This window comes from Corythoichthys intestinalis, chromosome 3 (assembly GCF_030265065.1).
Source record: "Corythoichthys intestinalis isolate RoL2023-P3 chromosome 3, ASM3026506v1, whole genome shotgun sequence".
Lineage (NCBI taxonomy): Eukaryota > Metazoa > Chordata > Actinopteri > Syngnathiformes > Syngnathidae > Corythoichthys > Corythoichthys intestinalis.
This window is the reverse complement of record NC_080397.1, coordinates 29424087-29451973: the sequence shown is the minus strand read 5'-3', so window position 1 is coordinate 29451973 and position 27887 is coordinate 29424087. Positions and strand designations below refer to the sequence as shown.

General features: G+C 40.1%; 1 protein-coding gene across 1 annotated transcript; it reads left to right on the top strand.

The window, feature by feature from the left end:
- The first annotated feature begins 9599 nt into the window (after positions 1-9599).
- On the top strand, positions 9600-22995 carry LOC130913742 (RING finger protein 223). Its single transcript, XM_057832570.1, has 3 exons — positions 9600-9776; positions 15925-16438; positions 22471-22995. The coding sequence occupies exons 1-3, from the start codon at positions 9755-9757 to the stop codon at positions 22691-22693; spliced, it is 759 nt and encodes a 252-aa protein (XP_057688553.1). The 5' UTR covers positions 9600-9754; the 3' UTR covers positions 22694-22995.
- The last annotated feature ends 4892 nt before the right edge of the window (positions 22996-27887 follow it).

Here is a 27887-nt window from a genome sequence, read left to right as displayed (position 1 = left end):
GAATCAATATGAATGCATGACATGTGGGTGTATGTGCAATAATAAAGGAAATTTGTATGTGAGTAAATGTAGATTTAATTTAGCCCTGTGTTTTATTTTGTAAATAAACATGGCTAAACGGGGAGTTAGCTGTATAGTTAATGATAACTTTACTGCGGACATTTTTGATTTGGCTTGATTTTAATATGTGCAAAGAAAATACATTTCCAGGGGAATTTTAGGGGTTATTTTCTATGACCATAATATTTTAACGTTTGCAGTTGGCTTTCAAAAATATTTTTTCAATCATGATTCAAGAATGTGAATGCATCACCGCTTTGACCGTTTCTCAAGGGCACCATTGGGTCCTGGTTTTTGTTCCTACAGATCTAGCAAAGACAATTTAACCAATGAGGTTTCTGTTCTCACAACTTCTCTTGGAAACAAGGTATATTGTAGATGATGCTTGTGTGCATAAAAATGTTTTGCTAACTGGAACTGCCAGTAAGTAAGTGGGTTTTCTGCTCTTCCAAGTGGTGGATCAGTATGGTATCGCTGCACCTCCTTTGTTGCATCTGCTGAGGGATTCCTTGACCTCCTGGAATCAGAATCATCTATACTGAACTTTAATATTTTTTTAGTTGTGTAACTTTTTAAAATGATATTACTTATGTTACGTATTTATAGACAGCACACATCCTTTTGTTGCATCTGCTGAGGTATTGCTTGACCTACTACAAACCAAGTCCTGGAAAAAATGAAATTCGTATGAAGAGGTACAACTGTACTTGAATTCACATATAAATACACTTTCTCACTGTCTTTTCTGACTGACAACAAATGACAGGACTCCGTCGAGAGGAATTTGTAAGAAAGCCTTAGGCGTGTTTACGTGGCATGCAAATGTACTTTGCCTCACCCATCCCAAACTTCAAAATTCGAGAAAAAATTTCACTCCATTCGCGCACAGCCGAGCCAAACAGTCACACCAGAATCGCACCTGAAAGCATCGGAGACCCTCTACCCAAACTTGATTTACATGAATACAAGGAGACTCACCTGAAACTTAAAGGGAAACCCTTGAATGCAAAAGAAACAAACTGGACAGGGCAGGACTCGCTTGAGGTGGGTAGTAACGCGTTAGATTTAGTCTGTTACATTTACTTGAGTAACTTTTTGAGAAAAAAATGACTTCTAAGTTGTCCAAGTTGTTTTATCACGCCATACCTTTAACTTGAGTAGACTTATGAAGAAGAAACACTACCCTTACTCCGGTTGTTTGGGCTACACTAGAGGCCTCACATTTTCCTCTTAATAGATTTGACTTCATCTTTGCCCACAGTGGCTCTACCAGTTTCACTAATAAGATGTCACAATGACTCCATGAAACCAATCAGACGTAACAATACAGTCACATGACCACATACAAGCTTGCAGTCGGAAGTCCCATAATTACACCGGCCTGTTAAATTACGTGGCGTCTTTAAAGTGCCGCAATAATTAAACACTTTGACATCGTCAACATGACTCGAAAGGGTGGATTTTAAGCTCTCTCCCAGTTTTGGCACTGATAGACAGGAAAAAAACGGAGATATGATCATTTTCGTTTCATGGTATTTTTTCTCTACCAGAGGGCACTCATGCTCTTTGAACGGGTGATGTTGCATTTTTCTAGTTAAAATCGATATTTGTGTATTCATTTGGCCTAATATGGTCATGCAATAGGTTATAGTACAGTATAATAATTATTTTCAGCATGCGCATCTTTCGTGGCACACCAGACCCACTTAGTGTGTTTGTTGCCAAAAAGCTCAATCTTGGTCTCATCTGACCAAAGCACACGGTCCCAGTTGAAGCCCCAATACTGCTTGGCGAACTCCAGACGTTTGCGTTTATGATTGTGAGTGGGGAAAGGTTTTCTCCGTGCATGCCTCCCAAACAGCTTGTTGGTGTGTAGACAGCACCTCATACCCACTGTGAAGTATGGGGGTGGGTCAGTGATGCTGTGGGGCTGTTTCGCTTCCAAAGGCCCTGAGAACCTTGTTAGGGTGAATGGCATCATGAATTCTTTGAAATACCAGGACATTTTAAATCAAAATCTGTTGCCCTCTGCCCGAAAGCTGAAGATGGGTCGTCACTGGGTCTTTCAGCAAGACAATGACCCTAAACATATGGCCAAATCTACACAGAAATGGTTCACCAGACACAAAATCAAGCTCCTCCCACGGCCATCTCAGTCCCCAGACCTCAACCCCATTGAAAACCTGTGGGGTGAGCTGAAGAAGAGAGTACAGAGGAGAGGACCCAGGTCTCTGGATGATTTAGAGAGATTCTGCAAAGAGGAATGGCTGAAGATCCCTCTTTCTGTCTTTTCCCATCTTGTGAAACATTATAGGCGAAGATTAGGTGCTGTTTTGTTGGCAAAAGGGGGTTGTACAAAGTATTAACACCAGGGGTGCTAATAATTGTGACACACATTATTTGATGTCAAATAATTATTTCTTTATGTGGGATTTTTTCCCCACTGAATAAATGAACATGTATTGAAGGTTGGATTTTTCTTTTTTTCCATTAAGGTCCCATATTATTTCGAAAAAAAATATTAGAAGCTAAAAAACACACAATTATTATAAATCCAATAATTATGGAGGGCACTGTATACCGGAGTGTTTTAACTGATTTAATTTTTTGCAAAACAAAAGCAATATCCTCCAGATTGAGGCAAAAGGTTTACAATATGCAGCAGAGGGTTATATTGAAAATTGTAGCAAGCTATCCAGGCAAAAGCATACAGGTTGAACACTTGAAGATGTCATGTTTGTGTGTGTTCTCAGCTGTTTTTTCTTTACTCAGCACCTGATTGAGCCAGACTGACGGGGTAACGCATCACACCTGTGCTTGATTAGGAAAGCTCAATATTTAGGGAAGCCTGTCACCATCTGCTAGTGTCGGACTATTGCTTGCTACCTGCCTTGCTTACCGCTGTGTTCTCATCGCCGTTCTTGGTGCTTCCCGACATTCTACGGTAGTGGTCTGGTTTGATCATTTTTACGTTTGTGCTCTTTTGTACTTTGTAGTTAGAATTTTGTACTCTGTTATATTCGCGCCTTCTAGCGTGCTCTGTTAGTTACACTTTGTTATACTCGCGTTTTCTTGCGTGCTCTCTTAGTTGTACTTTGTTATACTCGCGTTTTCTAGCGTGCTCCCTTTGTTGTGCTTATTAAAAACAAACATTCACTCTACCTGATCTTCTGGTCTGTGTTTGGGATCCACATCAACGGCTTGCCGTTCATAACAGAAGGTGTCCTTTCACAAAATGTTTCATGAAAAAATACAGCAAAATAAGTTAAGGCGCTTATCAGGGCGCTATGTTTACTTAAAAAGAGAAAGCATCGCTGTAATGTTAGCGCAACTCATAGAACGGACTGCGAACGAAGACATGGTAACTAATTTTAGATGAACTAGACACACTTGACATCCCAGTAAGATGTAATATTCGATAACAGTAACTACAACTTTTGATATCCTGTTTTATGAATGTTCTTGCCTCTGCTAAAGCACTTCAAGACAGCTCACTAGTCAAAACCACCATTTGACTTTAGCCTAATATTACCTTTAGAGAACACGTCTGTATACTTGTTTCTTTTGGAGACAATGGCTGGGTGTAACGCCATACTTCTTCATCCATCGGAATCCAGTTTTTTTCAGCTTTGGGATTGGGTAAAGAACCATTTATGCTGATATACTCCTGGGCTACCTCGTGTCCGATACACTATAGATATTTCATAGGCGCATTGCTTCACCATTTTGGACGTCCGCAGCTTGTTGAGCCTTTTCGTATACTTCCGTAAAGTTTTATGGCAGTTGGCGATCTCAAAACCACCATATCAATTAGACAATGAGGCGGCCAAAAGCTTGTCAGTTTGCTCCCTTAACAAGTTTCTAGGACGTATGATTGGTCGATGGCCAATTAGCAGGCGGAGTTTGCGAAAGGTCAATTAAACTAATCAATATTCCCTTTAATCCTGTTTTGGGTGAATGCAAAGCTTTGCTGCAGGTATGCATTAGGAAAAAAAATAGAACAAACTTAGCAAAACGGGCCCTGACATTAACAAGAAACTCCAGAAGCCAGATTTAAGATTGTGATTGTGTCCTGTGGCTTGGTGAGATATTGTCTCTGAACAGATAATGAGAATCATCTAAATTACTGTTTCCTGAAACGACCTACCTGGGGTTCCATTAAGTGGGTGTTTGTATCCAAAGAAAGCCTGTGTAGAAAAAGATAGGTGATTCATCTCCTTTATCTCACTCCAGATCACTGCTCCACCAGAGAGGAAGTACTCAGTGTGGATCGGTGGCTCCATGTTGGCCACGTTCCATTCGAGGATTGCTGGGTCACCAAGGACGACAAGGAGTACGGACCCTCCGTCGTGCACAATAAGTGCTACTAGAAAAATCGGCGTCCATGTGACGACATACTGTATACAACAAACCTAACTAGTTTATGAACTATTTACTGATCATGCGCTTTCAAACCAATAAACTATTGAGCTACTCCTGTTTACTCCTATGTGGGTGTTACTATGTAAAAAAAAAAAAAAAAAAAAAGATTTTGACAACTGAAGACCAATTGGGCGAAATTGCTGTGAGTTAGAGGGTTGGAAAACCCTAATTCCCTGAGAACTCACAAGAGCGTACAGGTAGTCAACATGCTCAACTGCCGCGATAATGGGGCAGGCTCTGAAACCATCTGTCCTTTCTCAGTACTGCTGATCTTGTCCAGGGTCACACGGTGCCAGAGCTTATCCAAGATGATCAATAGACCTCCTGACAGGCTACATCTATACTAAGACGGATAATGGCCTTAAACATGTAGTTAGACTATACAGCATGTCAGCTACACTAATGTACCTCTTCTCTGTATATATTCTTGCACTGGGTAGGTAGTCATGTAATGTTGCAAACAACGGACCCGACGCCTAATATAGACAGCGTCTGCATAATTGCTAAAAAGGAGATGACGTCATGGAGCGCGCCATCGCTATTTTTAGTGTGGCATTACGGCATTCTAAAACAATGGAGGCAAACGATACAGAAGTTGCATTCATGCTCTTTTCTTTTCCACAGCCATTGATCACAGTTTATCCTCTTTTTTTCTTTTAACCTGTCCTCTTCAGATGCTTGAGAATGGAAATCTGATTAGTCCGAACAGCCTACACTAACTATGAATATGTTGGTATCGTTAGCCAGTTGTATTTCCAGTTGACACCATGTGGGGTGCCTGATGACCAAGGGAAAAAGAAGGCGGGGGGGGGTCAGAAAAGGGATTAGGAGGGTTGGAGTGTACACAAATCAGCCATGTGATGTGTTGAACCCAGTACTTGTGTGAATCCCATGTGAGTCTAAGTATGCTGGTATCCTATTCTATGCTATCTGATCGCTAATCCTGACACCGGGTTTTACACTTGAGCGTGTCTAATTAAACTTAGTCATGTGTGAATCCCATCAGACATGTGATAGTCCTGCAGAAGAGTGCCAGCGCAGCCCATCTTTCTTCCCGCAGCCCAGCAAGTGGGCCACAGTAAACCCCCCGGGATCCCCCAGGCCGTCCGCGCTCCCACGAGAGGACACGCAATAACCTTTTACAAAATAAGATAAGACAAATAGAGCTTTTGATCGCAAAGTAACAATTTATTTACACATAAGTTAACTATTGAACTATTTGCGCACATAACAACGGAGAAGGCTCTCGGCTGCTCCTGTGGCTAATCTGATGAGTCCGGATCAAGATCGGTCTCACCCTTTTTATCATCTTCATCGTTGGTTTCAACCTCGGGCTAAGGAGTAATGCAACGTGAGCTCCGCAGAACGCGTGTGGAACCTGACGCTGTTGTGGACGTCAACGTCTGTCTCATCAAGATAATTTTTTAAAAAATCCTTCTTTGACGATGGTTTTGTTTTCTTTTCAAAACACTCCAGTGTCGTTTCCTTTTTTTGCCCCGATCGTTCGCCACATTTTTCTCAAATTCTCACATCTTCACAAGATCCCTCCAACTTCCGTTTCCTGACTACTGTTCTTCACTTCCTTTCTTGGTCTGAGATGAGTTCTTACCAAATGCACTACTGAACTCCAGTGGCCAGTTTTATTGCTTTAAAATGGCTTTTGAGCTCCGTGCATTATATTTTAGATACATCAGAACCTATAGATGCCTCTTGCAAAAAAACCCCAAAAAAAACGCAAAAGACGTATAAATACGTTTTTGGGACACTGAAGCAATTAAAAATAGAACTTATTAAGATACACGATAATATCGGTCACCGATAATTATCGGCCGATAATGGCAATTATGACGTCACACAGATAATCCAGATAATAAAAAAATTCAACCGATAACGCAATCCGATAATTATATTCTTGATTTAGCCTCCAAATGTGCGCAACTGAAGAATTCAGCACGCCGCCTCCTCAATCTCTCCCCTCTCTAAAGCCCCTGAGGGAGGAGGGGTTGAGGAGGCGGAGTTACACGACAAGAAGTAGTTGAATATTATGGCGGCTGTTACTAAAAAAACGTCGCTCTCGCCATCTGTACCGCAGAAGTTCCACGAGGCAGAAAGAAAGCGTACTCATTCAAAACCATTAACCCAGCAGTCATTTAAAACTGCATCACAAAGATTTTTGGAACAAATACGAGGCTGCTGCTAGCGGGAATGCTAAAGGTATTGTAAACACAAACTAAGTTAAACTACGGGGCTTGTGACGATACAGAGTCGGGCTGTTTGGAAATGCAGCCCAAGGCGGGTGGTAAATTCGCATCTAAGGCTTAACATCGGCACGACTGGAGACCGATAGTCGGCAAGTAGCCGTCTTCCGACGGAGCCCGCCGCTCTGACCGGTCCGGGAGGCCGCCGCCGCCCCGCCGAGCCCGGTCCCCCGGCTTTGGGACCTCCGGCGAACACCCCGTTTTCTCGAGCGTCCCCCCACGGCGTGCGAGCAGAGCCAGCCCCCGAATACGCCGCGGCGAACCGGCCGGTGCGGGTGGATTGTCCGGTACAAACGTAAGCTACCGCCGCCGAGACGAGACACGATTTTTTTTTTTTTTTAACGAAATGACCCGAGAACCAAAGCCCTGGATAAAAAAATAATGCAGTTTATACGACCACCATTCTTCATGAAAAACATGCCAATTACATCATTTTTAACCACGGACATCTGGACAAGTGATGTCCAGTAAGCAAGCTTATCATGAAGGCACAGTGGATAGATGATAATTTAAACATGGAGAAAACGAAGTCAGCCAGTCAATAATGCATTCAGTATGTAAAATTATGAGCGGTCAGATGACTTTGTAACGCTGCCTTTATTTTCGGCTTAACAAAACTCAGGCACAAAACAACACGCACGTGGATGCGAGGTCCAACTCCGTCCAAATAGTACTGCCGTGTATCAGTTTAGCTGCTGTAAAGCAAATGTCGTGAGTGCCGCAAATGAAAACAAAGTGCTGCAGAATGGATACATGACATCTCGCTCTTTTGAGTTAATCATTTTCACAGTGTGCAACAAAGCATATAACATTAGCAATCACTTTTCAAATTGTTTAACTTATTTGTCTGCTCAATTACAGTCACAGTAGATAATCAAAACTTATTGGCACTTATTAACACTTATCAATTTAAATATGCACATTCCTTTTGTAATGAAATAACAATAATATTCTGTAGCCATAAATATTATTAAAATCTTTCCTTCTCCCAAGTTTTTTTTTTTAGGATTAAGTGTAATAATGTATAAAATAGGGCTGTTAAGATTATTTTCAGCTAGCTTTTTTTCTTCCAAGAAATCAGAGAAATACACTCGAAGCGCTGGCAGATAATTTTACTTATTTCCAATAGATTTACACTTAAAACTGACTAGTTTTAAGAAGGTGTGTTTTGCAGTGTATTAATGTTATATATGTTAGGAATGGCTTGCTTTTAAAGGCATTTTGTGCAACTTGGGTATTTACTCTGTAAGTAATTGTTGCCAAAAGTTTACCATTACACAATGTCAGACAATCTGTCATTATTTAGATGTTGGAATTTACTACTTGTTCATATTTTATGTTGAAAAAAAAAAGCAATAAATTATATTTTGCACAGTAATATTTTCTTTTGTGTATACTTTAAATGTTTACATAAATTTTTTCATAGAATTATCGGCATGACGTTATCGGTTATCGGTTGGAATGAGGAGGAAATTATCGGTTATCGGTATCGGTTGAAAAATGTATTATCGTGCATCACTAGAACTTTTTTATACCTTTTTGGGAGCAAATGAGTTAAGCATTTATTTACGCCGTATTTATGCTGCACATATGTTTATGATGTAATTTGTTTATTTGGCACCTTTGGAAAATATTGAGAGTCCAACTGAATGTAAAAGAATGCATATTCACCACCATGAAAGCTACGGGAGCAAAATCTGACGGAACACTGGGTTACGAGAGCTGTCATCTCCTGTGTCCATGCTAGTGTATTTGCTAAAACAACAAAGCTGTGACATGTAGCTTGGGTTGCCAGGTCGGATAGTTTTATGCTGTTAAGGTTTGTTTTTTTATATTGTGAAAATATCGCAGTTAATCGCATTTTTGCATTGTTAACTTGCAGTTAACTCACTTTTTCTTGTTTAAAAAAAAAAAAAAAAAAAAAAAGGATTTCTGTCCCATTATATTATCAAATTTTAATACTAGTGCTAACTACTAACTAATACAAGCGATTAAAAGCTCAATTAATACTTGAAGTTTTAAATGTACACCTATTAGCACAGGAGTTGACTGATGTGCTTAGCTTACAAAATTCAAATTTAAGCCTCGTTTGACACAAGAGTTGGAAAACTTTACATTTGTCAAGATGAATTAAACATCAATTTCCCCCCAAATAACTTCAAATAAAATCATGTCCACTCACAGTTCAAAGCACAGGTCCTACACGGGGTTTCCATTTTATTTATTTTTTTTCCATTTTGTTTTTTTGGTACAATCTTGTATGAAAAAAACTTGTATAATTTACATTTCTATTTACGTGTATTGTATACCTTAATAAAATAGAACATTTGTTGTCCTTGGTTTAATATTATTCATGAAGTAAAATTCCCCAAAACGTTGAAAAATGAGATAAAATAAACTTAAAATAATAAACTCACCAAAATGTTTGTCTTCCAAAGCATTTATATACTTCACCTGCACAGTCTTTAGTTCCCAATGAGTTTTTTCTCCCCCGAAAAATGTAACATCAGAGACACGCAATAGAGAAGACATCACAAAAACAGTCACAGTAATCAGTTTGATTTGATGCAGCTGCGCATCTGCAGCAGCTGATCGATATGCTTTTGCACCTTTAAACCAGGGGTTCCCAACCTATTCCACTAAGGCACACTGTGGGTGCAGGATTTCATTCTTACCAAACAAGATGACAACACTTTTTCCCCAATCTGGTGTTTTACAAGTGCAATCAGTTGATTGCAGTCAGGTGTGGCTTGTTTTAGCAGAAGCCTCATTGGTTCAACTGTCTCTGCTGGATCGGCTGGAACAAAAACCAGGACCCACAGTGTGCCTTGAGGACTGGGTTGAAAACCCCTGCTTTAAACAACAGGAGGAAACCCAAAACTGTGTGGTGTGTGGTAGGCGCTTGATTTGACTCTTAAACGCATGGCATGGACTGACATGAGATTTCTGTAACGGACTTTGACCTGTGGCACTGTTCGAACTCGTTGACTCTTGAGGTGAATCGGCTGATTGTCATGCATGGAGACCATCAAAAAGGTACATTTTGAAATGACTGCACGCCAGAATCTACATTTAAGGTTATTTTTATTTTCAGCGTATATAGATAGTATTTGTAGAAAATAGGCAACACTTTACATTTGACTTGGCTTGCCTGTTTAAGAGTCAGTGTGGCCTACCATTGATGACAATAGATGTCCAATTCGTTGACAATGGGGGGGGACTGGCTGTGAATGCTAGACGTCCAATCCATTTGACTGTATAAATCCAGTTTGTTTGTTTTTTTTGTTGGTTTTTTTGGTCATGTCTATAAAGCAAACTTGTGTACATTTAAAGGGTGCTCAAATGTCAAGATGGGATGGTGCTTCAACCTTTCAACATTTTGAAAGCAAAATACCTATGTTGTATGTGCTTTGAAAAGTTTCATAGTTCTCTAAAAAAAAAAGTAACTCATTACTTTACTAGTTATTCAATGATAAAGGCAAAGGTGGATAGAGTTGCCCAAAAAATGTCTCAAGTAAGAGTGGTGTTACTTCTAAATAATATTACTCAAGTAAAAGTAGTCATCCAAAAATGTACTGAAGTACAAGTAAAGTGTTTGTTGAAAAGAATACACATATAATGAGTAACATTCTGAGGAACTGCTTACAATGTTTGATTTTTGTTAAAATCATGGCATATTTTTTTTCTCAGCACAATGTCATCGATATGAAGTGTTATTATCATATATGACCATATTAGGCCGAAATGATGACACAAAAATCATTGAATTCAGACCAGAACAACAATATGAAACATCACCCGTCCAAGCATGAGTGCCCTATAGAGGAGAAAAAAACATTGTTAACTCTAATTGGTATAATGGAGTCATTTGGTTATTGTTTTGACGTCTCATTGGTGAAATTAAGACGGCCACTGTCTGCATCTCTGGCAATAATAAAGACAATATTTAGAATAGACGAAAAATCTAACGAATCTAGTGTAGCCCAAAGTAGTTGAGTTCACAAATCTACTCAAGTAAAAGTAAAAAGTATTGCGGGGTAAAACTACTCTAAGAGATTTACTTTTTTCTCAAAAAGTTACTCAAGTAAATTAAACGCGTTACTACCCACCTTCTGGATAAGAGCAACTACTTTGTTTACTTAAAAAATAATAATTAGGGCTGTCAAATGATTAAAATTTTTATTCGAGTTAATCACAGTTTAAAAATGAATTAATCGCAATTAAAACCATTTATAAAATATGCCATATTTTTCTGTAAGTTATTGTTGGAATGAAAAGATAAGACACAAGACGGATATACTGTATACATTCAACATACTGTACATAAGTACTGTATTTGTTTATTACAACAAATCAACAAGATGGCATTAACATTCTGTTAAAGCGATACATTGATAGAAAGACTTGTAATTCTTAAAAGATAAATGTTAGTACAAGTTATAGAAATGTTTATATTTATATTTCATTTTAATAAAATTTGTAAAATCAATTTTCAAACAAAAAATAAACTAGTAGCTCGTCATTGTTGATGTCAATAATTACATAATGCTCTTGGTGCTGAAACCCATTAAATCAGTCGCACCCAAGCGCCAGCAGAGGGTGACAAAACACCAAAAAACACAAGTAACAAATGGACATGACACTGTGCTGTCATTTTAATCTGTTTGAGCGGGGCATGTGCGTTAAATGCGTCAAATATTTCAACATGATTTAATTTAAAAAATTAATTACCTCCCGTTAACGCGATAATTTTGACAGCCCTAATAATAATATAAAGACTTTTTTTGTTCTGCAGTAAGAGAAAAAAACTCCCTCCGAACAAAATTAAATTTCTAGATCAATAAAATGTGCCGAACCTTTTGACAGGCATATTTATGAATATAAACTGACCTTCAAAAGTTGTTGTGCAATATAAAATAAAAACAACAATGATTATCAACCGAAGACATCAAGACCTGCCCTACTCTGTCAGACTGTCTCAGATTAGCTTATGTTATGATTGCCATATGTTAGCCAGTTAATAACCTTTTCTGGGTTTGAGAAGAACCATTTGGAAGCCAAGGATAGTATGAGAGCACAATCGGAGAACACCACAGATGGCCGTCACACTCACAGAGAGCAGCAAAAAGTCTGTAAAACTATTTTGGTGCAATGGCGTTGTAGGGGGAGACTTGTCATTTGGGTCATGTTGGCGTTGGCTCTTGACCTCGTACGCGCAACGCCACGCGTTCGTTCTCTGTTCTGGAGGCTTTAAGAAAAAAAAAAAACACTGAGTCCACACACAAATACTCAGGGGCTAAGGGTGCGGTCAAAGATTAAGCAAAAGCTTTAATGAATAAAGCACATGTTTCAGAATCTGACTCTTATATCTCACGTTTTACAATCTAGTGGGCGTTTAATCATTCAAGCCATTGGTAAAAAGATCTGGGGGTTGTCGATGACTTCCTCTGATTTGATGATCAAAGACTTGAGAACACGAAGAGGGATCATTGTCAAGTTTAAATACAAATCCTAACCAAAATAAGGAGGGAAAGCAATCGATTTAGTTGTAAAGCTTGCAAGGAGAAGGAGGGAAGCTGTACAATACAATACTTGACAACAAAATAGTTTCCACGATAGGTCTGAACCTAAGCCCTCCTTCCCCTTTTTATTTGGGCTGGCCCTATCAACGAAAGAGTGTCAACCTTAAAAATATGGGGAGCTGAGCAGGCGACACCTCGATGAATTTGTTTGGCTATGTGTATGCATGTAGGTGGGATTAATATATGTGTGTCAGGCAGTGTTTTTAATAATGGCGTTGGAGTATAACTGTGTTATTAATGGTGTTATTGTTGTCAGTAGTGAGTAATCTACTCTCTACTTTTCCAAGCTTTGCAACGCCGTTACCTTTACTGAAGATGTTAAGGCATTTGTTACTACAATTTGGTTGAATGACGAGAGATGTCAGAGAGAGCAGAGCGGGAGAAGGGTAGGGGGGTTGTTGCAGTCGCTGTTGCAAACGCAATGCTAGGTGGCTCTGAGCATTAACATAGCAATCGCGTTTTTGCTAGCATTAGCATTTTTTTTTTTTTTTTTTTTTTTTTAATTTCGTGGCGTTCAGGTGGGTACAATTGATTGAAAATAATGGGCTGTTTTCCTGTCAAGTTTGCATTATCACCAAGTGGGTGTTGTCCTTGTAGATGCTACAGTATTATTTTTTTATGACCGAAAATAGTCACTTGCTTTTAACTTTAATTGAAAGACGTATCCATAAACCTTGATTTAAAAAAAAAAAAAAAAAACATTTAAAATCAAACCAACTAGAGGAAAGGCATGAGAGGAAAGAGATTCAGAAATTTCAGAGCCTCACCTGCATACTGACACGGTCTGGTGCGGGTTTAGTAAAACAGGAAAAAAGCATTTTTTTCTCACAGCATTTGAAAGTTAGTTTGTATACCATTACACTCTTACATAGGTGAAATTTTAAACAAAAAAATGTAAAAAGGGTGACCTGTTTTTTTTTTTTTCTCTTGGGAATGAAAAAGACGGTTCAAGTTCAATCAGTTAATATTAACATTTGATGTGAAAGACGTTATAGAATAGATCATGTAATAACGTGTAGATTAGAACATGAAAAATAACGTCAGTTACTTTGCCGAGTAACTAATTACTCTTACTACTACTACTTCTAACTAATTACATTTTTAAAGTAAGATTAATAACACTGGTGTCAGCACAATCCGGCAAAGCAAGGCTCTTTGTCCTACTGTCCTTGTCTCGAGCAGGCAAAGCATCAAGGTTTCTTCAAGGCAAAGCATTCCTTCATTGTGAGCAATAATGAGCGAAACATCTCTTCGTCGCAAGCAGAAATAGATTAAAGCAATATATAATAATCATCTTAAAAATTCTCATTATGTTACTTTTGTCTTCTTCAAAGGATTGAGATGAATTGACTTACTTTTATGACACCAAATGATATGTTAAATTAACCAGAATGTAAATGCATGATTGCTTTGAATAAGATTACGTTACATAAAGCGTACACCTAAACATGCATATATGCGAGTACATACAGTGCCTTGCAAAAGTATTCGGCCCCCTTGAACCTTGCAACCTTTCGCCACATTTCAGGCTTCAAACATAGATATAAAATTTTAATTTTTTGGCAAGAATCAACAACAAGTGGGACACAATCGTGAAGTGGAACAACATTTATTGGATAATTTAAACTTTTTTAACAAATAAAAAACTGAAAAGTGGGGCGTGCAATATTATTCGGCCCCCTTGCGTTAATACTTTGTAGCGCCACCTTTTGCTCCAATTACAGCTGCAAGTCGCTTGGGGTATTTTTCTATCAGTTTTGCACATCGAGAGACTGACATTCTTGCCCATTCTTCCTTGCAAAACAGCTCGAGCTCAGTGAGGTTGGATGGAGAGTGTTTGTGAACAGCAGTCTTCAGCTCTTTCCACAGATTCTCGATTGGATTCAGGTCTGGACTTTGACTTGGCCATTCTAACACCTGGATACGTTTATTTTTGAACCATTCCATTGTAGATTTGGCTTTGTTTTGGATCATTGTCCTGTTGGAAGATAAATCTCCGTCCCAGTCTTAGGTCTTGTTCAGATACCAACAGGTTTTCTTCCAGAATGTTCCTGTATTTGGCTGCATCCATCTTCCCGTCAATTTTAACCATCTTCCCTGTCCCTGCTGAAGAAAAGCAGGCCCAAACCATGATGCTGCCACCACCATGTTTGACAGTGGGGATGGTGTGTTCAGGGTGATGAGCTGTGTTGTTTTTACGCCAAACATATCGTTTTGCATTGCATTGTGGCCAAAAAGTTCAATTTTGGTTTCATCTGACCAGAGCACCTTCTTCCACATGTTTGGTGTGTCTCCCAGGTGGCTTGTGGCAAACTTTAAACGGGACTTTTTATGGATATCTTTGAGAAATGGCTTTCTTCTTGCCACTCTTCCATAAAGGCCAGATTTGTGCAGTGTACGACTGATTGTTGTCCTATGGACAGACTCTCCCAACTCAGCTGTAGATCTCTGCAGTTCATCCAGAGTGATCATGGGCTTCTTGGCTGCATCTCTGATCAGTTTTCTCCTTGTTTGGAAGGACGGCCGGGTCTTGGTAGATTTGCAGTGGTCTGATGCTCCTTCCATTTCAATATGATGGCTTGCACAGTGCTCCTTGAGATGTTTAAAGCTTGGGAAATCTTTTTGTATCCAAATCCGGCTTTAAACTTCTCCACAACAGTATCTCGGACCTGCCTGGTGTGTTCCTTGGTTTTCATAATGCTGTCTGCACTTTAAACAGAACCCTGAGACTATCACAGAGCAGGTGCATTTATACGGAGACTTGATTACACACAGGTGGATTCTATTTATTATCATCGGTCATTTCGGACAACATTGGATCATTCAGAGATCCTCACTGAACTTCTGGAGTGAGTTTGCTGCACTGAAAGTAAAGGGGCCGAATAATATTGCACGCCCCACTTTTCAGTTTTTTATTTGTTAAAAAAGTTTAAATTATCCAATAAATGTTGTTCCACTTCACGATTGTGTCCCACTTGTTGTTGATTCTTGACAAAAAAATTAAATTTCATATCTTTATGTTTGAAGCCTGAAATGTGGCGAAAGGTTGCAAGATTCAAAGGGGCCGAATACTTTTGCAAGGCACTGTAAGTCTCATAACATAAAGAACTTTAAAGCTCTTACAGTAACTATAGAGCTGTTGTAGAATAAGAAAATGTAACACTTTACATTTGAAGTTAAAGCAAAAAGTAGTTTTGTTGTGTAACCTAACAAATGTAAGGGTGTTAGTAGTCGGGTTTTGTCAGCGACTAGTGTAACTCTATTACTCCAGAAACCAGCCATTTGAACAAGGGTGGGTAGACTTCTTATATTCACTGTAGCTTGACGTTCTCCTTTTAATTTTTTTTTTTTTTTTAAATCCTATGAATTTTGCAAACAGGTGCCCTTTTAAAATATTGATCTCTCATACAAGCCCCTTACCGTTACATTAAACTTAACCAAAAAAAGCCCACCTCACTCAGCCCTAAACTTTTAACCCATTACCCTTACCCCTAAGCTAACCTTTACCAGAATTCATAGACCTTGCCCTACGACAGTTGGGGACCACTAAAAGTAAGCTTACCCCACTTGACTTACATGTGTGTCATGTTATCTATTTCCAGGCGGTGAAGTTAACGTGAAAGCGCAAGATCTCGCGGCCATGAATCCATCCTCGAGCTCGCCCGATTCTAACGCGGAGCCATACTTCTCCGTGACGGTCGACGAACGTCCTCCTACCTCACCTCGACCTTGCCCATTCGCCGGCGGCGACAACCTGGCCCTTCCGTCGCCCGTCCTGCACCCCTGCTCTTTATCATCGTCCCCACTCTCCGACAACGACGCCCCAAACCTGGAATGCTGGGTATGCTACAGCCACTACAACAACGTCTTCCGTTGCCCTAAGATGCTGGAGTGCAAGCACACATTCTGCCTGGAGTGTTTGGCCCGTATCAACGTCAAGTCTGCGCGACCCGCCGCCATCCGCTGCCCGCTGTGCCGTCACGTGACTATGCTGCCTGCCTCGGGCCTGACCAAGCTGGCCACCGACGCCCAAGTGTTGGCGTCCCTGCCGGCCGCAATGCAACGTGCCTACAGTGTACGATTCCATCGCGGCAAGGGAAAGTTGCAAATCAAGAGGTTGGTGGTTTTTCGAACAAATACCAATATTTTTTTCATGCAGTGTTCCCACAACACAATTAAAAATACAGTGGTACCTCTATTTAAAGTTTCTACATACAGAATTTTCAGGTTAAGACACGGTTCAACGGGAAAATATTGCTTCTTATTACGAAAGAAATTTCAGGATACAAAAAGGCAAAAATACAGTATGGCTGGTACACGAAGCTGAGTTTCCTAAGCGTAACATACTTATAGCTGCTCTGCCTTTGGCTATTGCCTAGCGTTCCATGTATTTTTAAATTATGCACAAATCAGATTTTGTTTATTGTTTCATGTATTTTTTACATGTTGCCGCGTTTCACACACTCAAAAAAACTGGGAATATCGCGGGATTTAACCGTGCAGCAGTTGTATGTGAAAACAATTTCCCGGGTCGACTGACACGGAGATTACGCGGATATTTCACGGGTCACGTCTTCGTAACATGTGCGGGACTTTCCCGGGAAGCGGTGTGCGTGAAAGCAGGCATTAAATTCCCAGGTCACAACACGATGGCTGATGACTTGAATATCATGGCGGGCCGATCGTCACTTCCTCTCTTTGCAGTAAGACGAAAAGCGATAAACAAACATCAACATAGCAAGCTGGAAATAGCTAAATTAAACTCAAAACACAACAAAATTAAATTGCTACGGGATCGTAGAGCAGAGGCAGAGATGCGTTCACGGGTTTATTAAATACATATTTGCTACTCCCACCAAGATCTGCACCCGCGGCAGCTCCTTCCGGGCAAGCGCCTGAGGCTTCCGTGCACACCGCAGCCGCCTTCCTATTCGCCTGAGGCGAAGCGAGAGAGCGAGCGAGCATCTCCCCGCCGCTGCGCCGAAAACAAAAATACTGTACACGCGATCACAGAAAAGGGGTAATCACACAATGGGTTCGTGACAGTAGAACCGAGGAAGAGAGTCCATCTTTGGAAGTGTGTAGTTTATTTTGTTGCCGATGTTAGGGTCCACTACTGCAGAAACAAGGTTGTACTTTGAAGCAAAAAAACAGCGGAGGGATGTGTTCAAGGGTTTATCAAATACATATTTGCTACTACCACCAAGATCTCCACTCGGGCCCGCGCCCGAGACTTCCGTGCGCATCGTGGCGGCCTTCCTATTCGGCGAGGGAAGAGAGCGAGCCTTTCTCCGCCGCTGCCCCGCAAACAAAAATACACACAATTGTGATTGATGAGCTTGAAGTGGCTGAAGTTACAATATCAGAAACGCTCACTATGGAACAAAACACGATTTGACCAACATTGTGACAGCTGATGCCAACCAGAAATGACGTAATGTCCGGGTTATAAAAACGCGCCAGCAGCCCTCCCCGCACATAAAACCCCAGTGGGCAACACAGGACAAATCTGTGTGAAAGTGTCCAACCCGCGTCATTCTCGGGACATGCGTGAAAGCAATCCTGCGTCATTTTTCATGGTAATTTCCCTGGATATGTGTGTGAAAAGCACTGTTTTGATACATTTTATGCATTATAAAAGAGTTATAGATTTTTGGGGGCTTGGAATAGATTAGGGCAGGGGTCCCCAACGACCGGGCCGCGGACCGGTACCGGTCCGTGGCGCATTTGGTACTGGGCCGCGCAGAAATAATAAATAATTTATTAACGACTGCATTCTGGCCGATTGACTTTGGCCTGTGCCGCTTAACACACCAATATCCCTGTCTACTCAAGATATACAACTACAGGATAGGAGGTCGTCATAGAAATGCATTGATTGGGCTGTTAGCACTAAATTTCGTTTTGTATATCTGCGCACTTGGACTCGATAATAACGCATGACGTAGGTCGTTGCCAATCACATTTCTTCCCGGAAATAATTAGCCCCCACACTAGAATGACTGAATAACAGACGTCTTTGGACAGACTTTTTACGGGGAAAAGGGAACCTGACGAGCCAGAAGATGTGCCTACAACCTCGAAGAAAACAACATTTATGCTACTTCCCAATCACTAAAGACCCACGAACTGCGAAGGAGTGAATTCGTGACCTGTATGTGAATAAACCAAGTGATTCGAGCATGTCTGTGCAACAGGAATATCAGCTTGTAGAGATCGCAAATCACGGCGACCTTAAACGTACATTTGAGACAACAACTCTACCGAAGTTCTGGATTAAAGTCATTTCTGAATAACCTGACATCGCTAGGAGCTACAATTTCCAACATCGTGTATTTGTGACGCTAGCTTCTCACTCTCCCATCTCGGGACCATCTTGTCTCAACGAAACAAAAGGCGGGTGAGTTCTTTTTTTCCCCTGCACTTAACACGACGGGGCTAAAAACAAATGCTATTTTATATTTCCTGTATTTTTCTGCCGCACATTGCCGGTGTTCTGACAAAGTTGGCATGCGCGTAACGTTAAAAAGGACCGCTAATGCAGCGATTCCAAAGTGCACACTACAAACTTTCTTTAAATAAAGGAATATTAACTTACGTTTGCCATGTTAGGTGCACACAACAACTGCACGTAGCCCTCTCACTTAACGACTTCGCCGTGTCATTAAGCATTAATTTACGCCATTTCCGTGTTGCGCATGTATGTTTATGATGTAAATAGTTTTTTAGCACCATTGGATAACATTGCGAGTCCAACTGAATATAAAAGAGGGCTTTTTTCACCGCCACAAAAGCTTTGGGAGCAAAATTTTATAAGGGTGCAAAATTTGACAGAACACCGGTCCGTGGTGCAAAAAAGATTGGGGACCCCTGGATTAGGGCATCTACATGGAAAACGCAGGGGCGCTGGAAGTCACTTACAGCAGGGGGTGCTGAGGATCTTTTTTTTTTTTTCCCATCCAAAAACTGCCGTTTCAGTCAAAATTTGTCATGCTCGCCCCCCCCATACAAGGCGTGCACAGTGCCAGTACATACGCATGCTCGATAGTTTATGTACTACTGCTAGGCTACTGCAAAGACTGCATTCTATTTCACCTACAGTGTGTGTTGGAGTTTATGTATTGGAAATAGAAGCGCCCTTGTATTATAATGCAAATCCCCGCAGCTAAACAGTGCAAGGACACGCAAATACATTTGAAAACTAAAAGGTCCAATAAGACTATTTAACATCCACTATTCACAAAAAATTGCACACGAAGATCCAACAGCGGCAGCTCAACAGCAACCACAAACAATAATATGGCTGCAATACAGGCAATTAGAAGTACTCCGCGGTCTAAATCTGCAGCTAACTTTTCCTCGCAGGGCACTAATATAAACTATCATAATCATCGTCATTTTCAACCTCGAATTGAAATTTTAGAAAATTTCGCTGTTATTTTAAAGAAGAAAAATTGCTAATTTGTTTTTGCACTATTTGTTTTTAGCAAGCAAGGTGTCAGGAGGTGGCCTTTTTTTTTTTTTAACAAAAACATATGTACAGTATTTCAACATGTATATATTTTATCTCCAAAGTTGAATACGCTATTGTTTCAATGTTTTGATTGATTGAGCGCCTTGAAAGGTGGAAAAGCGCTATATAAGTGTAACACCATTTACCATTTACCATTTAATAAAAAAAAAAAAATCTACCAAAATGTTTTTCCCCCAACACCAGAGGGTGCTGCAGCACCTTCAGCACCCCACTTCCCGCGCCACTGGGTAAACGTGTCTGTACTTACAGAATTTTCAAGTTAAGAAACCACTTCCAGAACCAATTATTTTCGTAAGTTGCGGTACCACTGTATAGTAGTAGCCCTAATTAGCCATCAAAAATGAAACCCAGCAACATCATAAATGTTCCTCTACCATCATTAACCTCCAGATTCACTCCCCTCCATTCCTCTTTGGTCTTTGATTCAGTAACTCCGTATACCCACATGTCTTAAAAAATCTGTTTGCGTTCAAAGTCATACGTTCCAGAGGTATTATTGACATTTGATCCGTCCACTGTTTGGCAGTGGCAGTTCTTTGCCATTGTTAAACCGAGATTGACAAGTCTGTAATATTTTTACTGTAATTATGTTCCTCTGGAAACAATCCCAACAGATAAGCTTTGCGCCAAGTGGAATGTCTTTTAAAACCACGCCCTTCAGTCTTCAGCTCTGTCCGTGTTATTTATGTTTTCATTATCCACTTGTACTGTCTCAGCCGTGCATTCATGTATTTGGTTTGAGCGTTTAGACACAACTTTGCCCAATCCCTTTTTGATATATCGCAATGAAAATTATAAATCCATGCTCTTTTTGTCTTTTGAATTTTCAGAGGAATTAAAACAAAAAATAATGTGTAACGTTATTACTTTTCTAAGATTGTCTTGAGAGTGGAGGTTTAGATTGTCTTGAGAGTGGAGGTTTAAGGAGGTCATGTGTTTTCATAAAACTCCTAAATTGCAAGTATTTTAAAAAGGTGTTTCCAGTCTAGTCCAAATTTCACTCTTGGCTGATCAAAGGGCATCATAATATTTGTATCAGAAACATAAAAAAACAATTGTTCCAAGTCCCTCTGAATGCCACGACTTGAATATAACGTCCACCCTTCCTGGTACGAACAGATGATTTCTCCAGACTGGACTAAACTGGGATAATGTAGTTGGTATTCTCTTGTTTTATTCTATATTCTTGTTTTACAAAATCGGTTCATTTTTTTTTTCTGCTTGAGCAACCTAGGGCAAAAAAAGTTGATGCTTATAACTCAACATTTTGGTTAAACTAGACTACTTTTGGTAGCATTGGAAGTGAAACGTGCAACCCTTTCACATTATCAAGGTCACTTGAATCCAAAGGCGTAGGTTTGCATAGGGACGGTAGGGGCATAACACTGCCTACTTTTCAGACTTCTCAAATTGTCCCCACCAACTTTTAAGCAACCTTGTATGCATTCTCTGATGAGTTCAGTTATAGAGGTTATTTTGATTGTCTTCCGATATGTTGTAAGGATAGAATTGAGCCAACAATTATCAAGTGAATTATTTCACCCTTTTTACTTGCTGAATGTGCCGGTCCATTCCCCCCATTTTTCTATTTTGATTGGCTGATGACTTGACCTAACCCCCCGCCACACACACTCGCTCACACTCACACAGCCTCGACAGAAATGCATGTCGACAACATGCTACTCCTCCACCCACTTTGAAGAGAAGGGATATTAAGTTGTTTTGTTTTTTTTTTCCTGCCGGCAGCAGCCACTGGGAGTAATTTAAAAATACGCCAATGTTGTTGAGGTGGGAAACACACTACTAGTTTTGCTACTAAAAGTCTGACCTGCATCAGAGCTGGCATAACGTTAAACAGTGTGAACTTGCTAACCTGCAAAACTCGAGTAGGAAGCTGCTTAGAGAGGTGTCCTCCTATATGCGTTTTCTACTTTTAGTGTTAAACTGTGAGAAATGTAATGACCTCTGCTAGAAACTATAGAAACCAGAAAAATGTGAGCAAGCCGCTGCTGAGAGAGAGGGGTGTTGCAGAACCTCATATGCAACAACATAATCATAAATTAACTATACATTAGCATGTTTTTTTTGGGGGGGGGGGGGCAAGCTACCCACACTAGCATTGCGATAGACATGTCGATCATGATCGACGTAATGAGCACCCCTAATTTAGCCGATCAATTAATTGGGTCCATATTCGTGAAAAATTTAGCCATGACCCCTGTTCACCCAATATGTTTGGTCTTTCTAATATCCCATCCCGAGCAAAAAGTGTACATGCAGGTTATGCTGTTATATCATCCCTACCAATGTTGAGACTAAACCTACATCCTTGGTGGATTCTGAAATTTAAATATGACCCCAATAATTAATCATGCGCAGGTTATAAATTGATAATATGATAAAATGAGTATGGAAATCTCCGAATAGCAAGTACTTCATATCTTTAGTATTTGCCTGTTTAGATACAGTATTACGCAGCAACTTAAAATCTTTGTAAAATAGATCCAAATTTTCCATATCTGTGGGAGTGACGAGACCGCGTGCGCTCATTTAAATGATCATGACTACACAAAAATAAGCTTTTCCATGACTTGATTCCAACCCTCCTCTTCAGGGTAACTGAAGGTCAGGTGGAGTTTGGCGAAAGTTCTCTGAACATTAGTCTCCCCGACGTTCCACTCCAGAACAATGGCGCATTGGGCGGCGCGGGCGAGGCCTTGTTCAGGCTGACGGGCCGGCCTGTGTGTCAAGCGTTGCTCCTCACGGTGGTGCTCCTCATGAGCGTCGTGCTCGCCGGCATAATCTTTCTCCTGACCTTTGACTTCAACAAATTCTAGAGGTGGTCTCCAAAGCGACTGGGATGACGAGTAACTTGTTCCTATGGAGACCAAAATGCCCTCCGTCCAGGATGCCAATGGTACAAAATGGCATATATTTAAAAATGTACTTATAAAAGCGAGGGATGATGTAAGTGGTGAGCTGACCACCGCTGATTTTTGCCTTCACTGCAGCGGTGATATTTAATATGCAATTTAAAGTATTGTTTTGTCAATTACTATTTTAGACTTTTACTGAAGAACAAACTCTTAATATGTAATATTTTTACCTGTTTCAACTTTAATAAATGTCTTTTGAATGATTCTTTGCGCTTTGTAACTTTTATTATTATTATTTTTGATATCATGCAGTAGATGGTGCTATTAAATCATTATGGAAAACACATGTACTGTACACAAGAAAGCAACTTTTAGCGTAGGCCAGACATGTCTAAAGTCCGGCCCGGGGGCCAAATGCGGCCCGTGGTCAAATTTCATCTGGCCCGCAGCCTCTGTCATAAAACTCATAACGTCTGGCCCGCACATAGACTTTAATAAATTGAGCAGCATATGAAGTAGCTTACACTAAATGCTGTTCCTCATATACCTACTAGAGGGCAGCAGCACTCTGAGTGACATTACTGCGTGTGACGCTTTGCCCCCAATTTTCTAAAATGGCGACAAACAAAAAAAAGTTGACTGTGAGGGCCGGCAATTCAAGGGTAGGTGGAAATTGGACTATTTCTTGACTGAAATGCGCAACAATTGTGCCTGCGTCATTTGCCAGGAGACAGTGGCTGTTTTTAAAGAATTCAATGTCAAGCGACATTACCAAGGGAGACATGCTGACATGTACGACAAGATTCCAGGGAAGGAACGCTACAAGAAAGTGAAGCAACTTGAAGCTAGTTTAAGAAAAAAAAGTTAAGTGAATATTCAACTGCATGTGATATGCATGTTTCAAATGAACCAAAACACATGCTTAAGAATGTTGAAATTATGATAAGCAAATGTGAAACAGGCTTGCTAAAATGTGTTTAAATACATTGTTGTTGTACGTAAAGAACCTAAGCCAAGGTCGGCCCCCCACATTTTTACCACACCAAATCTGGCCCCCTTTGCAAAAAAAATTGGACACCCCTGGCGTAGGCTGATCACTTTCACTCATTCACTGCCAGCCATATTTCCTATAATGGGACCCGTTCAGAGCAAGGATGTAACTTTGAATCGAACGTTAGGGGAGTTCAGATTTTCACCTTAAGCAGGTCTTCAGTCTGCTTGGGGGAAAAAAAAAAACTTTGGGTACCTCAAATCATTCAATTAAATATAAACGCACACAGGTTGCATGAGATGGAACACTACAATCGTGAGAAAATGCAGCATAAATGGTATTCAGAATTATCAAAGAACAATGTCACCATTTTTTGACTGCTATTGTGAAACTCTACCACATTGTGTTTTATAATACCTAATAATCATTTCAAAAAAAATTTTTTTTGGGTGGGCACCTCCATAAAATTATACCTATGGTTCAGACTAAGTATACAAGACCTGAAGAATGTTATGTTCTAGGACTAGGTCAATATAAGCGACAAAACTGGACTGTAGTCTTGCGCTGGAAAAGTTTGTTTTGCTTTTCAAGCTGCACCCATAGACTTCACTATCAGTTGAAGGGGCTCGGGGCCGAACCGTAGGGGGCCTATTTTCAAAAACTTAAAATTTAAATATTTTCAAAACCAAAACAGCTACTTCTTTAGGCATGTATGAGTCTCCATGAGCATCGACGTCATAAATTTCAAAGTCGTTCCCTAATGAAATCCCGATTCTTTTTATACAAGTATAACAAAACTTAAAAAAAAAAAAAAAAAAAAAAAAAAAAAAATGCAGACACAATCGCTTATTTTCAGGGTAATATCAATATTTAGGTAAGTTTACCCAAAATAGCAAGTTTTTTTTTTGTTTTTGTTTTTGTTTTCAACAGCTAATAAATCACTCCAATTTTAACATCAGAAACTTAATACTTAAGGAGAGCATGCAGAAAATTTTCTAAATTTTACTCAACAGAAGCAAAATTTGCATTTTTCTATATACAATCGCAACCTACTTAAGTTGAATTCCGATGTTACTATTGCCTCGGGACGTCTTGCCAGCTATCTGGCCCTCGTCATTTTTAGATTGAAATGTTACATAAAATACGTAAAAGGAGAATTTTTTGTATGGATGCAGAAATGTCTTAAAAAAATAAAAATAAAAAAAATAAAGAGCTTTTTAAGTTGAAAATTCTTGTGAATAAATGCGTACATCCCGCAATTTCTATCGATATGAACATAGAACAGTCTAGATTCTTGGTTAAAAACAAGAAAATGACCAGTTATCCATTTTACGTAAATATGTCGAGCTAAAATTGAGCTATTGTGTAAATCCAATGTGGCGGCCATCACAAAACAAAGCTTTTTAAGTTGAAAATTCTTGTAAATAAATGCATCCATCCCACAATTTCTATAGAAATAGAACAGTCTAGATTCTTGGTTAACTGCCTGTTTTTTTGCTTTTATCATTCATTTTATGTAAATATTTCGAGCTTAAGTTACGCTAATTCTTTCCATGTATTTTTTTTGCTCAACGTTTCAAAGTGCATGCATGGGGTTATTTTATATAATAATTACCTTGAATCCACGACCAAATGAGTCTTGAGACACTCCTGTCTGCTTGTAAGCAGTAAAACCTTCGTCCTTTTTCCATCTAAATCCGGCGTTTGAATGCAGCATGTGTGTTTATCACAGTGAAAGCCAAATGCTCTGCCTGGGTCATGTGGCCCGCCAGGGGGTCCAATCCGGCTCGCGGGTTTTTCTGCCCGAAAGGCACGATGTAGCTCTAAAATCACATGATTTTATTCTGACATTGCCGCTGTAAAATCGTAGATTTGTATGATCGAGTGTGTGCACTACTGCACTTAGGTAACTTTTGTGTCTGCAGTTACATTTGTTGGATTGCCCCCTCCAAGTCAAAATTTATTGGATGTCTAACACTGTCAATGGCAGCCATTGAGTGAACAAGGAAGTGACCCAAAAATGCCCCAAAACCAACAGGAAGTCACACCAGCCCGGAAATGCCCGAAAACCAACAGGAAATTATCCAAAATCGGCCGTGGGGTGAGACACTGCCTAAAGGAATTGGGATTTAAAAACAGCAAAGTCACGGCTATTATTAACACCTGAAGAAGGTGGTCACCATGGAGACAAGTGGCAGGATTTTAGTACAGGCCCACCCAAGGCGCAGTCTTTGAGGGTGTGTGCATGCTTACTTGTCAGGTCATCTCAGACACACACGCCCACACACGCACACATAGGTCTCACCATCTCCTGCTTTCATGTGAGGACGTTACGAAGAAAGATTTTTGAGGCACGTCCTCTTACTCCATTGTAAATCAAATCTTCAATCTTATACCCTATTCATTTCATTATTTTCAGTCTGATCGTTTGGTTGGATTATGTTGACAAAGTGTAAATAAACTCGCTCACTGATTGTGATAGACAAACCCATTTCAGCTGGGAGAGCAGGCATTAAATGATCAACTCTTTGGCTGCCTTTGACTGCAATAGATGTACTATGTATTTTAAATGAATTAATGTTTATTGCCAGCAATGGCATGGAAACATGATTGTTCTCTGAAATCCTCAGTTCAACTGGCTTGGATGTCCATCACGTTCATTGATGCTGTAACATAATTCACTGACAGGCCTTTCAGTTTAAATGGATTGGATGTCCATTGCTGTCAAAAGTGCTGGTTTTGTGTTTTATTTGTGACTCTTTGTGCGTGTATATCGGTAGCTGAAGTGTCTTCAAAGCTAAGCTACTCCCACCACAAAAATGATGTGGCCTCAGGGTGCCACGCTGCTGACTTTGTGACTCTGTGGGCGCGGCTGTGTGTTTGTTGCCTGGGAAGATATTTGCAAGACCGAGACATAACGACAAAAAAATGTTCCTTATAAAATTTGTGTCTGCACATAATGTGTCTGAGGCACATTTAAAAGCGAGTGAGGAGTGCCTTTTCTCGTGTTTACTGATCGACTGTTTGTATTTCTCTAACACACCCAATATAAAATAAATAGCACCCTTATACCATAGTTTGAGGGAAAAAAAGCAATATATGGCATAAGAGGTACATGGCACCTTCTTATCACGAAAGCCCAAGTCATGCAACTGACTGAGCAAGATTGACGCTGACAAGCCCACGTCTGCACCACCAACTCTCGCAATCAGTTCTCCCGGACAGTCCAGAACAAACGGTGGGACGCCCTGTGCCTACACGAACACCGGAGAACGCCCGATATCCAACTGATAACGCAAATGACAAGACTTAAAGAGCCCCCTTTGTCACTGAGGTGGCAAAATCCACAACCATCGTTACTCTGTCAACAGTAACTCCCATATCCTCCTGTCCAATCCACAATCAGACAATCTTAAACAACGCCCAAACACACCCTTCTTCCTGCCCAGCGAGAGCCTTCAAAAGACAACGTTAACTAAGCGTTGCCATTTTCCTCTGAAACCTTTTGTTGACGTGTGATAGGGTGACCTTGCCTTCCCGCCTGAGTCTGTCTGTTTCGCCTTGCCATTTGATCGCTGTCGACCTGAATAAATTGTCAGCTTGTGCTTCGAAACATTTTTCCGGCTTTCAAAATTGAGTCCTTACAAAGGGTTAAGACTAGACGTCCCGATCACGTCATTTTCAAAGTATCGGAATTGGCAAAAAAATATCGGCCATGCCTTTTTTAAATATATATATATATATATATATTTTTTTTTTTAATTAAATCGTTTTCTAATTGTATTTAACGTTACAGACACGTTTCACTCTTCCAGAGTCTTTAGTTTAGGCTTAAGGTAGGGTTATCAAATTTATCCCAATAACGGCGGTATTTATTTATTTATTTTTTTAATGTATCACGTTAAAATATGTAACGCAATTAATGCATGCGCTGCACGACTCACGCATTGTCACGCTCAATCAGTAATGGCGCCGTTTTACCTAAATAGATAAGACAGCGTAAAATGAGTAGTGTGAATTTTGGCAGCCTTTGGAGCCTTTTTTTAATTGGCTAAGACCTTACAATCCCTCTCCCTACGATTAGAAATATCATGGGAAGCAATGTGGGGAAGCAAGGTAGCAATTGGTCTTTATCTTTACACCTTATGTTATTTGCCAACGCAG